The sequence below is a fragment of the Ipomoea triloba genome, chromosome 4 (genome assembly GCF_003576645.1).
Source record: "Ipomoea triloba cultivar NCNSP0323 chromosome 4, ASM357664v1".
Lineage (NCBI taxonomy): Eukaryota > Viridiplantae > Streptophyta > Magnoliopsida > Solanales > Convolvulaceae > Ipomoea > Ipomoea triloba.
In genome coordinates this window covers 32,278,184-32,292,537 of record NC_044919.1, presented here as the reverse complement: position 1 = coordinate 32,292,537, position 14,354 = coordinate 32,278,184, and the positions used below count along the sequence as shown (strand labels likewise).

At 37.6% G+C, this 14,354-nt stretch overlaps 4 protein-coding genes and 1 long non-coding RNA gene across 5 annotated transcripts; 3 read left to right on the top strand and 2 right to left on the bottom strand.

Moving 5' to 3' along the window:
- Positions 1-651: 651 nt before the first annotated feature.
- LOC116015146 lies at positions 652-4,652 on the top strand. The gene is made up of 5 exons (XM_031255164.1): positions 652-1,049; positions 1,133-1,279; positions 1,376-1,718; positions 3,969-4,085; positions 4,228-4,652. Exons 1-5 carry the CDS (start codon positions 741-743, stop codon positions 4,344-4,346), a joined length of 1,035 nt encoding a protein of 344 aa, XP_031111024.1. The 5' UTR covers positions 652-740; the 3' UTR covers positions 4,347-4,652.
- Positions 4,653-5,561: 909 nt separating this feature from the next.
- On the bottom strand, positions 5,562-6,163 carry LOC116017208 (copper transporter 1-like). The gene has a single exon (XM_031257743.1). It carries the CDS (start codon positions 6,104-6,106, stop codon positions 5,756-5,758), a length of 351 nt encoding a protein of 116 aa, XP_031113603.1. The 5' UTR covers positions 6,107-6,163; the 3' UTR covers positions 5,562-5,755.
- Positions 6,164-7,791: 1,628 nt separating this feature from the next.
- Positions 7,792-9,127, bottom strand: LOC116014816. Its single transcript, XR_004097495.1, has 2 exons — positions 8,991-9,127; positions 7,792-8,408 (listed from the first exon to the last, which is right to left on the bottom strand). It is a non-coding gene; the product is annotated as an uncharacterized LOC116014816 (long non-coding RNA).
- LOC116014815 (UDP-glycosyltransferase 76E1-like) lies at positions 7,904-10,181 on the top strand. The gene is made up of 2 exons (XM_031254769.1): positions 7,904-8,416; positions 9,050-10,181. The coding sequence occupies exons 1-2, from the start codon at positions 7,930-7,932 to the stop codon at positions 9,919-9,921; spliced, it is 1,359 nt and encodes a 452-aa protein (XP_031110629.1). The 5' UTR covers positions 7,904-7,929; the 3' UTR covers positions 9,922-10,181.
- Positions 10,182-10,524: 343 nt separating this feature from the next.
- On the top strand, positions 10,525-12,649 carry LOC116015588 (UDP-glycosyltransferase 76E1-like). Its single transcript, XM_031255694.1, has 2 exons — positions 10,525-11,180; positions 11,567-12,649. Exons 1-2 carry the CDS (start codon positions 10,703-10,705, stop codon positions 12,475-12,477), a joined length of 1,389 nt encoding a protein of 462 aa, XP_031111554.1. The 5' UTR covers positions 10,525-10,702; the 3' UTR covers positions 12,478-12,649.
- Positions 12,650-14,354: the final 1,705 nt, after the last annotated feature.

Here is a 14,354-nt window from a genome sequence, read left to right as displayed (position 1 = left end):
ACTTGCAAAAGGCTGCCTCACAGCGATCTTGTATGTACTTTTTATTTTTTATTAGTTATTATTATTATTATTATTATTTTGTTATTATATTTATAATAATATAATATGAAAGTTAAATCACTTTTGAGAGTAAGAGAATATTACAAGGATATGTAAAAAATAGTTAAGAAATTGTAAATTTGATTATGTAAAAGTGAGATTCGTTTTTAAAAGTAAGAGAGTATTGCGGGCATAAAGATAGCCTAAGTATTAAGTTCTAATAAGATTTAAAACATTATATATATTATACCTTATAAAATTAGTACGATAGAAAATCTCGTAATGGTATAGAATTATGTTACAGAGCTAAAGGTTCTGTGATTGAGCAGCATAGCTGTAGTTTCTCAACTAGAAGGTCTCAGGTTCGGCATTGACTCTATACTACATTGTAACAGAGTAAAAAAAAATGTTACGCAGTATTTTTGGTTGTATTTTTTTTTTTTAACAGATTCCAACAAATGGCAGGTGATTTGTCGGCCTACAAAACTGTTCAGTCCAACCACTAAAACCCCTACCACACAACCCCCTGTAATAAGTCCAAATTCAACTTGACCCGCCCAGTTGTCATTTGTTATATTTATATACAAACGCCTCTTCTTCTTTCACATCATTAATACCGCATTCTCCCTCTATACAAAATACCGTGAGGCGTGAGTCCGTCCAGTTGTGTGGGTTCGGGGCTCCGATTGTAGACCCGGATTATGGCTTCTCCGGAGTTGCATGCGAAAGACGATTCTCCTCTGCGTCTTCCCGTTTGGGGCGTGGATTCGATATTCGGGATATCCGAAACGTCGTCGTCCGACGGGTTTAGCACGTCGTTCGGGTCGGAGCTGGGCTCCACCGGAACCGAAACAGAGAGCGAGGATGGCGGAGGTGGAGAAGACTATGACGATTTCATCGCTGAGTTGGCTCGGCAGATGGCGGATTACATGCTTCAGGATGAGGATGAAAGCTTTGAAGATGACAATGGAGTTCAAGTTCCGCCGGAATATTTCCCCAAATTCATGCAGGTAACGGAAAACCGTTCCAGTTCACCGATTTCTTCTCTCTGCTGGTTTAGTTTGTTGAATCGTCGTGAAATTTTGTTCTGTAGCCTTGCGGATGCGGATACGAAGGAAAATGGTGCAATTGCAATGCGAGCTCGGTGTGTTATTATGATAACAAGGAGCTTTTGGAATCGGACTCTGTAACTGCAAATCAAACCGCCTTCATGTTCAACGATTCCACTCGGCCAATCGAAGTAAGCAGAAAATTTTTCCAGAATTCCAGTCCTTTTGTTCTCGCTTCACTCTGCAATCCGCAGCCTCCATTAATGGCATTTCCGGTGTTTCCGCAGGTGTACAGATTGAAGAACCAACCGTCCGTCATAAAACAGGGGCACAATTCGGCTTCGCGGGGAAGACGAGCCAAGGCGGGCGAGTTAACTCAGCAGAGAAAAACACTCACTGAATCACAACTCGAACACAAAGATGCGCCGCCGCCGCAGAAGCAGAAGTACGGGTCAAAAAAGGGCCACAGAAGAGGCGGAGGAAAGGCGAATCCGATTAAAACCGGGTCGGGTATGCAGGCGATCTTCCTCGGGCGGTCCGGGCACAGGAATGATTCCCATAGTGGTGGGACAGGCGTTTTCTTGCCCCGTGGAACCAACCAACACCCAACTGAACCCAAAAAAAAATCTGGTACGCCACTCTTTTCTTCTTCCATCCTTCCTAAACCTTTTGCTTTTAAAACTAATTCTTTTCTGAATTATTGCACTTTTTTTCTTTCTTCATTTTATTTAATTTTCGTAAAGTGAAACTAATCTTACTCTTACAAATGGCAAAATAGGTTTTTTTTTAATAATATTTTTATATAAAAATACAGCTGTCCAGAATCAGTATATTCAATGAATCCTCTCATTCCACTCCAAAAATACCTGTTAGGATTCTTCTTCATATGGACACTATATAAGTATATAATACCATGCGTATGGGCAATAGGTTGCCCTCAAACATTTATCCCAATTGGAGAATCCCTTCCCATTCTCTATTCAAGCATATCTTTTATTTAAAATATATATAAATATAACCATAAAAACATCACTAAAACGTTACGAGTCATGATTGGTTACGTAAGAGTGATTATTATTATTTTTATTAAATATAATGCCAGATGAAACTATACCTATAATTTATTCAATATATAACAGTTTAAATTATTTTTTCATTATTTGTTTGTTTGTCGTTGTTTTATTTTTTATTTTTTTTAAATCTTAAAATAATCATTGTAGCTTTAAAAATAATAATTTTATATTCCCAGGCAGTTGTTGGGCCGGTGCACTTTACAAGTTGGTTGTCACTTGCACCAACAATTAGTGTGTCTAGTATATCGTTTTGCACAAATTTTTTTGTCATGTGATCCGTTGCAACATACATTTTTATAATTCATAATGATATTTTAACTCATAAAATACATTGTCTTACTCTCATAAATTTTATTATTCTAACACATAAAGTATATTATTCTAACTCATAATATTCAACTACTGCAAAATAGATTGCCACTTGCACAGTGGCCATTGTCACGAATTAAGACAGTGATACTATTTGCGCCACCCACAAGCCGTAAGATATTTCACCCCACAGTTGTGTCGCGTGCATGCTGTCATGCCTAAAAATAATATAATAATAATAAACGTCAATAATTTTGAGGAAAGATAATTTTCTTTTCTTTCTTTTTTATTATTGACGAAAATATATTTTATTTTCGACCACTAGAATACTAGATAGTGACACTGAAAATTTTATAGGAGGCTCCGACTAAGAAATGCAGTTGAAATGAGTTTAGACCTCATTAATTACTTGCAGGCATAGGATTAGGTAATGGTGGACTTTTAATGTAAAGATTTAAACTGTACCGACCAACAACGTGATGGAATTAGATTCAAGAGAATTTATTCCGTAAAATATTAATGAGTTTTAAGGTAAGACTTTTAACATAGAACTGCAACTAGGTTCATGTGATGTCTACTGTTAGTACGTTTACATAGTGGCCGCCAAGAATCAGATTTTGTGGGATATATTGGTGTCTCTAATTCCCTATCGAATTAAATCTTCTCCATATATACTTTTTACTTTTTTAGGTCACAAGGAGAAATCATAATTAGTTAATTACTATACGATAATTTTTACATAACTCATAAATTATATTATAAAATTAACTAATTAAAATGATTTATGATATTGAAAAAATATTGATAAAGATTAAATTCATAATGTTTAAATACGAGAATGATATTTAACTTTTTCGGTCTTCTCTTTTGAATTTTGGCATATATATCTTGTTATTTTGGAATCTGGAATCCAGATCGGCCAACCTCCGGAAAGAATAATAAACCGACAACCTTGCCCTAGAAATCTGGAATCTTTTGGTCGTGGGATGCCAGTACTCACTCACCTAGTCACCTGTTCGCGTGTTTAATGCAGCCACGCAACATCAACTAACTCATTTTTCCTCTTTTTATTAATTTATTTTTTGGTGTGATGGAAACATATGACCTGTGTTTGATTGAAATGTCACTGTACAACCCAACGTGCATGTCGCTCTTAATGTTTTCTCTCTTGGATGTTATTTTGGTGGTTTATGTCCCATCACTGTGAAGATGGAGACAGTGATAACTACTTAAATACATAAGAATTTTAACTGTTTTACCATTTCTGGTCATAACCTATTTTTTCCCATTATTATAATTATTATAAAATTTTAAGATCAACATGCAAGACAGAACTCAATTATTGTGTTATATCTTATGTTGTAGAAATCGTAATTGATTTTATATGGTACAATTCAAATGTTGAAAAATATATATGATCAATATATGGTACAAAAGATATATGTGTTTATCGAGATTATAGACTTTTTGGTAATGTGTATGTTTTGACAATTGTCAGGATGTTCGACTGTTTTAATACCAGTGAGGGTATTACAAGCTCTGCAACTTCACTTCAACCACATGGATGCTTCGTCGTCGCGGTCAAATATATGCACTCCTAATCACCTCGATCACGGTATTTACCTTTCTGTCCGCATTAATACATAAAACGTCGAGAAACAAACGAATTTTTCTCATTGGATCTATCGACGTTTACTAAGTTTGTGTTGTTTCCGCAAAGGTTTATGATGCATGCTAAGTGTTCGACGTTTTTACAGATAGCAAGACACGAGATTTGCTTTCAGAAGGACTGCGCCAGGCAACAGATATCCAACTCCAACCGACAAACGAAATGAACACCCACGAGATGCAGTTGCCACAAGAATGGACCTATTGATGATGTCATTGAATTTTCGGAGCAGTCAATTAAAAAAAATGGAATCTTTAGTTAAGGTATATATCTTGGGAAAATTTAATAAATAAATAAAATTAGTGAGGTTGAAAAGGACGTTGCTTTCTTCATTTCCTCATTAAGATGAGTGTGGTTGTGTTCTTCCTCCTCTGTAAATTAATAATGTTATGGGAGGGTTGGCATATGATATGTGCATATAGTGATGCATGTCTCTTTGTATAAAATAAGGATTAGATTCAAAGATTCTGATTGAATGAATAACAATAAAGTTATGCCTATTCATGAATCTTTCATTCCTTTGCTTGTCTTGCAGTTAATTCATTGCATTTATATTGTTTTTTTTAAGTATCATAATCTTTATCAGATCTAGAGATTTAGTCAAATATTTTACAATAATAGAATGAATCTTCATTGTCATCTTCTAGAGGACTATTAAAGATTGTCTCTTTTGTGTATGTTATTCATACAAAATGAATTTCATTGACCTTGAAATGGGCAGAGATTGGATCAAGCTTAGGTAATTTAATGTGAACGCAGGGTAAAACAATGCAGTAAAATAAACAAGCAAACTATAGCAAATTATTCAGTGAATCTAAGTCTAAAATACGCAATTTACGTACTGAATGTTTACATTTTTATGAAAGAAATAAATTATGAATATTTAGTATATAAATTGTGAATATTTAATATATAAATTATAAATTTTCATATGTAAATTATATATTTTAGACTCAGATCTACCTTGCAAGGTAGACCTCAGTCCATAGTATAATGATTCGCAAACTATAGGGTGGGCCGCTTTACTAGGTCTAGGCCCACATTAAAAGACAAAGAAGACAGGCCTGGCTAGTGGCTTCTCTGCACCACAACTTGGTCTATCTGCGTCGGCCATTGGTTACTGTAACGGAGTTTGTTTTATCGTACCCAACATTTCCATTTAATACTTCTACTGATTTTTTAAAATTTTCTAGAAAAATATTGCGTGCTTTGGGCCACTGAAGAAAGCGAATCGTGGGCCCATAAAAAGATACCATCAATTTTTTTTTGTTGTCTTAATTTTTTCATTTTCGTTTGATATGATGAAAACGACAAGCTTAAGGATTCAGTGTTCTGTAGAAATTATGAAGGTTTTGTTTTTACTACGTTTTATGGTGACGTGTGCACAAGTTGGAAGTGACTTTTAAAATAAATATCAAGAGAGAAATGAAAATCTTGAAAATATTCCATTAATTACAAAGACTATATATAATTCTTCAAACATAATTTACACAATAAAAATTGATGGCCGTAGTGGGTGCAAGAAAGCAGTGACGGGCTAATAAAGACAGATTTACCCATCACACATTTTTTAATAGTAATTACGAGTTTTTCTTGTGACTCAAAATGAAATCGGATTAACAAGTGAGAGGAGGAAGATCAGAGGCCTTTTGATACTCCGACCGATCAAACACCCGACTACCAAACACCAAGAATCCCAGGGTGTACCCCGCAACCGCCACGAGCAAGACACCGACGTTGAAAGACATCACGGCCAACATGACTAGGTAAGCCATCGTTATCCGTGCCCCATACAGCCCTGTCTGTACGAGCCCAGCAACAATGTTATCTGTTTCTGAACTAACAAACCTCGTGTGAGACAGGCATTCCACCAGCAACGATAACACAAACACCGAAACCAGATTAAACACGTACATCTCCGGGCTTTCCGAGCTCCTTCCCCACACAAATGTCATCCGCATCTCCATGTTCAATTCTTCCCCTTCAATTCTTGTAGATGATCTCTCAATATGTCCTAGAATAAAACAAGGATGTTGTTCTTGATGGCTATATATAACCGAATGTCATATCCTCACTAATTAAGTAACTAAGTACATGTTGATTAGTCTTTGCAGTACAACAAGTTTGGTGGAGGGGAGTACCAACTAAGAAACTTTTGAGTTTTGACATGCATGCAAACATCATGTGATGGGTAACAACCCACTAATTACATCTTTTGCTTAAGTCATAAAATTAGGTTTGGGTATGTGGATGATGGTGATATCCACCATTTGGTAAAACCGATTTGGGATTTAGAGTTCGTTACTGTTATGATTAGGAGCGGGTGAGGTTGGATTAGCACTTACGATTGTACTAAATATATGCGCAATTTCTGTTGCTTGTAGTACAGCCGTAGAAAAGCATGTTTTTTTTTATAGTTCATTAAAACATAGTACAAGCAATTAAAGACCGTAGTACAATGATTGGGACAGCTAATGGGCTGGGCTTCGCCTAGTTAAAGGCCCAATAAGAAGCCTAGAATGGAATAATTAAAACTGAAGATGGTGATTAGTGATGCAATTGTAACCAGTCCAATTCATTGGGTTTTTTATTTGAATATAGTATGCGGCCCAAAATTGGAGGCCCATTATCGTGTATATGCTTCAAAGGACAAATTATTATGTGGATCTTGGTCCACCTTGTAAGGTGGACCCGAGTCTAAAATACACAATTTACATATTGAATATTCACAATTCAAATTATGAACATTTAGTATATAAATTGTGACGGGTCTGCCTTGCAAAGTCAACCTGAGTCCCAGTATAACTATTAGCTTCAAAGTTCAAATAGAATAAATGCCAAATATAAAAGATATCATCCCTCCAGCTGTCACCACCACATGAGATAAGAGAAGTTATATTTTTCTTCCTCTAGATCTAATTGAGAACAACCATTGACTTTCGTTAATGTTTAAATCACCATTTGTGACGTGGTCGACCTGCTTATCCGGAGGGCACGCGCATGAGGCGTTCGAGGAAATGCCCAAGAAACATGGCCAGGCAATCATAAGTCCCAGAGCTTCTAGAAGTGTCACAATCCCAGTTGGCCGTTTTGTTTATTTCTTTATGTAACTGGCCGGCGGGCTGCCGGGCGTAGATCGTGATGGATGAATGAGAACACAGATCACGACCTAATTCTTACAAAATTCACAGGCGATTCCCCATTCCTTATAGAAAATGAAAATTCAATCCGATTGTGAGTAAAAAAATAAGAGTGGGCTTCACAATTCCGACATAAAATTATATTCTGGTGAACTCCTTGTATAGACTCGACACTAATCTTCTATCTAATGGTCAATGATTTATATGTTTATTGTCTCAAGCTGGAGTGTGGAGTCTTAGAAGCTCAAAAATTACAACTTTTGTGAAATTCTACCGTAGAATAGTGTAAGAATTATGTTTAAAAGTGGACTGATTTCTTGTCATTTGATCATATCTACTGAGACACTGAATTACTCTGAATTATATTTTTTTATATGTCTGGTTGATTTGAATTGGAGCTTCAATTTTTGGGAGGAAAAAACAAAACTTCAAACTGAGGCAGGAATCATCAGTAACTAAATAAACAACACATAGAAAAACTCCCAACTGTCGCGGGGAATCAGCAAAGTCAATAAACAACACAGAAAAACTTTCAATATTTCCAACGATGTCTACTATGTATACATTAACCATTACTGCCAATTCGGACTGCACATAAACTTGTTCATCCAAGAAAATTTACGCCAGAGAAAAGGGTTAGCAGAAGAGAGATGGCAATGAAAAAGCAGGGAGGAGGCGATAAGCGGCGGCGCGTGGTGCTAGTGCCTTATCCTTTTCAGGGCCACATCACGCCCATGCTTCAGTTAGGGAGCATTCTTCAATCCCGGGGGTTCTCCGTCACCGTCTCCCATCCTCAATATAACTCACCCCCTCCTTCTGCTCATCCCGAGCTGGAGTTTCACAGTTTATATGACGGCTTGGCCGGCTACGACATGTCTTTTCACAACTTGCTTGCTGCCATTTATGCCATGAATGAAAACTGCAGGGCTTCACTGGACGAGTATTTGGTGCAGTTGATGGAAAAAGAAGAAGAAGAAGAAAAGCCCGTCATCATCTACGACAACATCATGTTTTTTGTGGACGCAGTGGCCACTCATCTTAAGATTCCCACCATTGTCTTGCGCCCTTTCAGTGCTATTTACTTGCATTCTCTCCTCTCCGTTCTTCAACAATCCGACGCCATCTTTCCCTTCCAAGGTACTATGTATCAAACTTCGGATTGTAGGTAGATATAACATTTAATTTTGTGAAATCCTTGCTGACGTGGTTGGATAATCACAATATTACAAGTTTAACCTTTAGTGTGAGCAGTGACTGCACTGATCAACTAATGGATAAACTAGGTTGGTTTATCTCCTTATAATACTTAACCGAAGAGTCATAAGGTTGGGTTTACTCAGTATAACTTAGACTATTCACTTCTTTATCGATTAAAATCATAAAACGCTCAGTATAACCTAGATGGCATGTAGTGACTCTCCCATTCCCATATAGTAGGTCATGAGATTGAGCCTAGTGCAGTATTGACTCTTTGTGCTTCAAATCTTCAACATGTTAAGAAAGTATAGATGTAATAGAGCTAGTAGAATTTTTTTAAAAAAAATCATAAGACGGGGTTAAGTACATACTTATGAGTAAACTAGGTTAGTTTACCTTCTTATAATTCTTTACCAACACAATCCTCAGTCAGCTATAGATAACCTAGCCTGATTTATCTCTATGGTATTTTTTATTGGCTCAAGACTAGAGAGGAGATTTAGACCGTGCATACCTTTGAATAGTGACTGTTATTTTTGCAGTAGTTAATTGTGTTTTCATGGAATCTTGCAGACGATAGTATTCTTGAGCCATTGCCGGATCTTCATCCCCTGAGGTTCAAGGATCTACCATTTCCAACAATCAACAACGATGTTCTTGAGCCGGTAGTCGAATTTTCGGTGAGATCAAATGATATAAGATCTTCAGTGGCGTGCATTTGGAACAGCCTGGAAGAACTGGAGCATTCAGCGCTGTCAAAGCTTCAACAACGCTACAAAGTTCCGTTCTTCCCCATAGGACCTTTTCACAAGCGGGCTTCTGATTCCTCCACCAGTTTGCTAGAAGAAGACACAAGCTGCCTGGAATGGCTAGACAGGCAAGCCCCAGGCTCAGTTCTCTATATAAGCATTGGGAGCTTAGTTAATATCAGTGAAAAAGATCTTGTTGAGACTGCTTGGGGCTTGGCTAACAGCGAACAGCCGTTCCTATGGGTGGTCCGGCCTGGATCCGTGAACGGCTGCGATCAGTTGCCCGAGGATTTCGAGAGAGTGATTGGAGACAGAGGTCGGATCGTGAAATGGGCCCCGCAGAGGAGTGTACTGTCACACCGAGCCGTGGGCGGGTTCATGAGTCACTGCGGGTGGAATTCGACTCTGGAGAGTATTTCCGAAGGAGTTCCTATGATCTGCACGCCGGTTATTTCCGACCAGCCTGTGAATGCGAGGTACATATCGCAGGTGTGGAAGGTGGGATTGGAATTGGAGAAAGCGGAGAGAGGCGTTGTTGAGACCACGATTCGAAAACTCATGGTCGGAAGTGAAGGCAGAGAATTGAGGAAGAGAGTTGTTGATTTGAAGCTCAAGCTTGAGTCTTGTATGCAGAAAGGTGGCTCTTCATATCAGGCCTTGGATGAACTAGTGGAGTTCATTTCTTCATTACCATGAGCCCTGTTTTCTTTCTGTTTTAAATCAAATTTGTTATGAACTGATTTCAATTTATGCTTTTCAGATCTTTTACATGTTTAAATAATCAGAGCCTAGAGTTTTTACTACAAGATTACTGTCAAAGTGTCAATATATGTCTGTTAGTGGTTCATGGTTGTGTGTTGTTTTCATAGAATTATTTCGTATTTTTTCAATGAAATGTCAAACTTGTAACAAGATTGTTGGCAAAGGACAACCCCAAAAGTCATGGTTTCACACTACTCTTTTGAGTGGCCAGGAAAAACTGCAGTGAGTATCCGAGGGTGTACATCTGATAAATGTGAGCATAAATATAATATGTGCAATCCAACTATCAGCTTAAGCTTTTAGTTGAGATGGAGCTGGTCAACTATGTGCAGTCCAACTACAACGAAGTACACTACTTTAGGTTGCCAAAAAAGTAAATCTAGTTTAGGTTGCTCAAAATTGACCAGCTCAAACGGAAGACCAATAAGTCGGCTTCCGTTTAGAGTCGAATTTGTAACGTTGTGGTTTCACAATACAGCTGTTAGCTATGCAACAGGAAGTCAAATAATGTTGAACGATTCAAAGTTCATTAATGTTTTGACACTGACAGACAAACTAGGAAAACAAAAACCAGAATCACTTCAAGGTTGTCTGCCAGTGTCTTCTGAGCATTCAAGGTCACTGTACTCCATTACTAAAACAATTTCTTGTTTTCCACCACTGCTTACAAAGCAATTTCCAAATTACCAATCAGCTCAGACAGTCAGAGGGGAAGATGGAAATGGAGAATGGAGCTCAGAGGCGGAGTTATGTTATTCTGGTGCCATACCCGTTTCAAGGGCACATGACACCAATGCTGCAATTGGGGCACATCCTATACTCGAGGGGATTCTCCATCGTCGTTGCACACACTGAACTTAACGCGCCCAGGCCTTCAGATCACCCCGAATTTGCCTTCCACAGTTTGGCTGATGGAATGAATGAGAAGAAAATTGAGCTCACCAAAAAACTGGAGGCTATCTATGCTATGGTTGAGAATTGCAGGGTGCCCTTCCGGGACTATTTGGTGAAACAGGTGGAAGAGAAGGGTGATCAGCTTGCTTGTATCATCTATGACAACTTGATGTTCTTTGTTGATCCTGTGGCTTCTCAGCTTCACCTCCCCACCATCGTTTTGCGCCCTTTCAACGCCGTTTACCTGCAAATTTTACTCCATATCCTTGAAAATACAGACACTATTTTCCCCCTTAAAGGTACATGTATTCTTCTACACTACAATTTCTATCTTTTCTGCGAACAAAACATGTTGTTAGTCTAGTATCAATTGAAATATTAAGCTGATAGTGGGATTGCACATTCATGTTTCACGTGTGCGGGCCAATTACTTTGTATCAATTGAAGGAAGTATTAAACTGATAGTTGGATTGGTTACGTTTATATATTATTTATGCTCAACATGTCTCCTCACGTGCGGGCCAATTACTTTGATAGGCTCCAAGCACTTTTGGCTCTAATACCAAATTGAAGGGCATGTGTTTCATTTCAACTAAAAGTTTAAGTTGATAGTTGGATTGCACATTTATGTTTATATATTATTTATGCTCAACAGTGTTTATCTATGCTTATGTGATGATTACAGAGTCAAGGCTGCAGGATCCAATTCCTGAGTTTCATCCCCTGAGGTATCGAGATATGCCGTTTAATTTTGCGAATCCCGATGTCAGGGAAGCTGTAAGACAGTTCTTCTTAACTACACACGACATAAGATCTTCAGAGGCCATAATCTGGAACACAGTGGAGGATTTGGAGCATTCATGGCTGTCAAGGCTTCAAGAGCGTTACAAAGTCCCCATTTTCCCCATCGGCCCTATGCACAAGATAGCCTCAACCAGGAAAACCAGCTTGATTGAAGAAGATGAGAGCTGTTTTCCATGGCTGGACAAGCAAGCCCCGCAATCAGTCCTGTACGTGAGCACAGCTGGCAGCATAGCCGAAACTAACGAAACGGATTTTGCGGAAATAGCGTGGGGACTGGCCGGGAGCGGGCGCCCGTTCCTGTGGGTGGTCCGGCCCGGGTCGATCCAGGGCTCGGAATGGACAGAGCGGCTGCCCGAGGGGTTCGAGGCGCGGGTGGGAGATACAGGGCGGATAGTGAAATGGGCCCCGCAGAAGGAGGTTTTGGCGCACGGGTCGGTGGGCGGGTTCTGGAGTCATTGCGGGTGGAACTCGACGCTCGAGAGCCTGGGCGAGGGGGTGCCGATGATTTGCAGGCCGCATTTTGCGGATCAGTTGGTGAATGCGAGGTTTTTGGTTCAGGAATGGAAGGTGGGGGTGGGGTTGGAGGAGTTGGAGAGAGGTGCCATTGCAGAGACTGTTAGGAGAGTGATGGTGGGAGAGGAGAGCGAAGAGCTGAGGAAGAGAGCTATGGAGATGAAGAGAAAACTGGAGGCTTCTCTTCAGAAAGATGGGCATTCACACCGGGCGCTGGATAAACTAGTACACTTCATTTCTTCACTTCCAGTGTCGAGTATTAATGGTGTTACACCTTAAGTAGTGTGTGCTTACACTATTGATAAAAAAAAACAAGATAATAGCTCTAAGTCTTAGCGTAATTAGTTCGTCTCCTAACTTCAAGTCATGACAGGGGATGGTAGTGTGAAAACAAGACAATAAAATTAAAAAGATATGAGAGAGTATGGAGTGTTTACTGCTTGGAGTCCAAGTATTTTGAATCCCTTACAAGTCATAATTCAATTTAGGTATTTATACAATTCAGAAACTATTTTAAGATACTCCACCTAATTAGGAAAGTAAATCTTAAAACAATAATGAGAGACACTTGCATGTCTGTTGACCGGAGCTAGCCAAAGAGAAACGCAAGTGCACTTGCGTGTCTCTTTCGTATCTCTACGGGCTAGAGAAGAAAGTGGCTCGTATACTTAAGTTTCATGTTGACCAGCAATATTAAAAAAATGTTTTCATAATTTTCAATAAATTTGTTTGGAATTTGCGTTTAAAAAAAAAATCAAGTCCCAAATTTTTCTTAATTGTGTACAAGTTTTAAAAGCTTCAATTCATATTATTGTCACTATTTCTTGAAAGAGTTTACTATTTTAGTAAAAAATCCTACAACTTCTATGGTTTAGCCTTTTACACTCTCATCGACATTACTTTCACACATAATTCACTTTATCCCTTCCAACCAATAAAAGTTTTTTTTTTTTTTTAACGAAAGAAATCCGTAACTATTATTTAAAGGTATACATTGAATAAATCATATTCTTGTAATATATCGCAAATAAAATAGAAAAGATAAATCATACTAAAAATTTTTATTAATAATTACGTGATCCCCATTTTGAGCCACACATTCCTCATCATGCAAGGCGAAGTTTAATTGTCAATAGCATGAAAATCAAATTCAGTCTATTCATTTTGATGCTTTATTAATATTCGATTTTTAAAAAAAATAATTAAATCATATTGTATACATGGCTCACATTGAAATATTTGTTTGTTAGACATCTCATGAATACCCTAATATTAGGTATCCATTACCATCCTAGGATGTACAATAATGGAATAAACTTACTTTTTTCATATCAATGAGGCATGAAATTAATGTAAGCCTACCTACTACTTCAAATAAAGTGTGTACAGTGTAGTATACGTACTTTACTGTTAAATTATATTTTAATTTCACTATAAAAGTATTATGTAAGAACTATTTAATCATATGTTAATACTCTATAACTCATTTTTTTAGATACAAACGACAACAAAATTACATAAAGTTAGAAGGGAAAATGGCACTTTTTCCCCCTATGTTATGTGCATATAGCACTTTTCCCCCCTGTGTTATTAAAGTGGCAGTTTTTACCTATGAAATGTTAAATTGACATTGTTACCTTTAAAAATAATTATTTCATTTATTATTTTTCTCCAACAAATTATTACTTATATGTATGAATGATCACGATTCGATTCGAACCTAACAAAACACTGTAGCAATCATACCGAAATAGTATGGAGGTTCTGGTTACGATTCAAAACCGAAAAAAATAAAATTAAATAATTGTTGAACCGTGAATCGGAATTTAACCACAGTCATATATAGTGAAAATGATCAAACACTTATTTTGATAAATTGGTACGGTTCGGTTCCAATTTCGATTTTAAACCGCCAATCAAAACTTATTTATTTATTTATTTTTATAATTTTATTTCTTATTTAAAAATAATCTAAATTCAACAATTATTTTATTTTATTTTTTCGGTTCTAAACCGTAACCATAATCGTCTATACTATTTAAGTTCAATTGCTACGGTGTTCGATTAGGTTACTGTGATCTTCCGTACATATTAGTAATTGATGGGTAAATATGCACATGTACTTGTCGGTCTGTAAATCACCTGTCCGTCAACAG

What these genes read in the sequence shown, in the direction of transcription:
- LOC116015588 (XM_031255694.1), top strand. Translation starts at nt 10,703, where the DNA reads ATGGAAATGGAGAATGGAGCTCAGAGGCGGAGTTATGTTATTCTGGTG. An exon ending in CACTATTTTCCCCCTTAAAG is followed by an intron (nt 11,181 to 11,566) that starts GTACATGTATTC and finishes TGATGATTACAG; the next exon opens with AGTCAAGGCTGCAGGATCCA.
- LOC116014815 (XM_031254769.1), top strand. Translation starts at nt 7,930, where the DNA reads ATGGCAATGAAAAAGCAGGGAGGAGGCGATAAGCGGCGGCGCGTGGTG. An exon ending in CGCCATCTTTCCCTTCCAAG is followed by an intron (nt 8,417 to 9,049) that starts GTACTATGTATC and finishes GGAATCTTGCAG; the next exon opens with ACGATAGTATTCTTGAGCCA.
- LOC116015146 (XM_031255164.1), top strand. Translation starts at nt 741, where the DNA reads ATGGCTTCTCCGGAGTTGCATGCGAAAGACGATTCTCCTCTGCGTCTT. An exon ending in ATTTCCCCAAATTCATGCAG is followed by an intron (nt 1,050 to 1,132) that starts GTAACGGAAAAC and finishes TTTGTTCTGTAG; the next exon opens with CCTTGCGGATGCGGATACGA. An exon ending in TGAACCCAAAAAAAAATCTG is followed by an intron (nt 1,719 to 3,968) that starts GTACGCCACTCT and finishes GACAATTGTCAG; the next exon opens with GATGTTCGACTGTTTTAATA.
- LOC116017208 (XM_031257743.1), bottom strand. Translation starts at nt 6,106, where the DNA reads ATGGAGATGCGGATGACATTTGTGTGGGGAAGGAGCTCGGAAAGCCCG.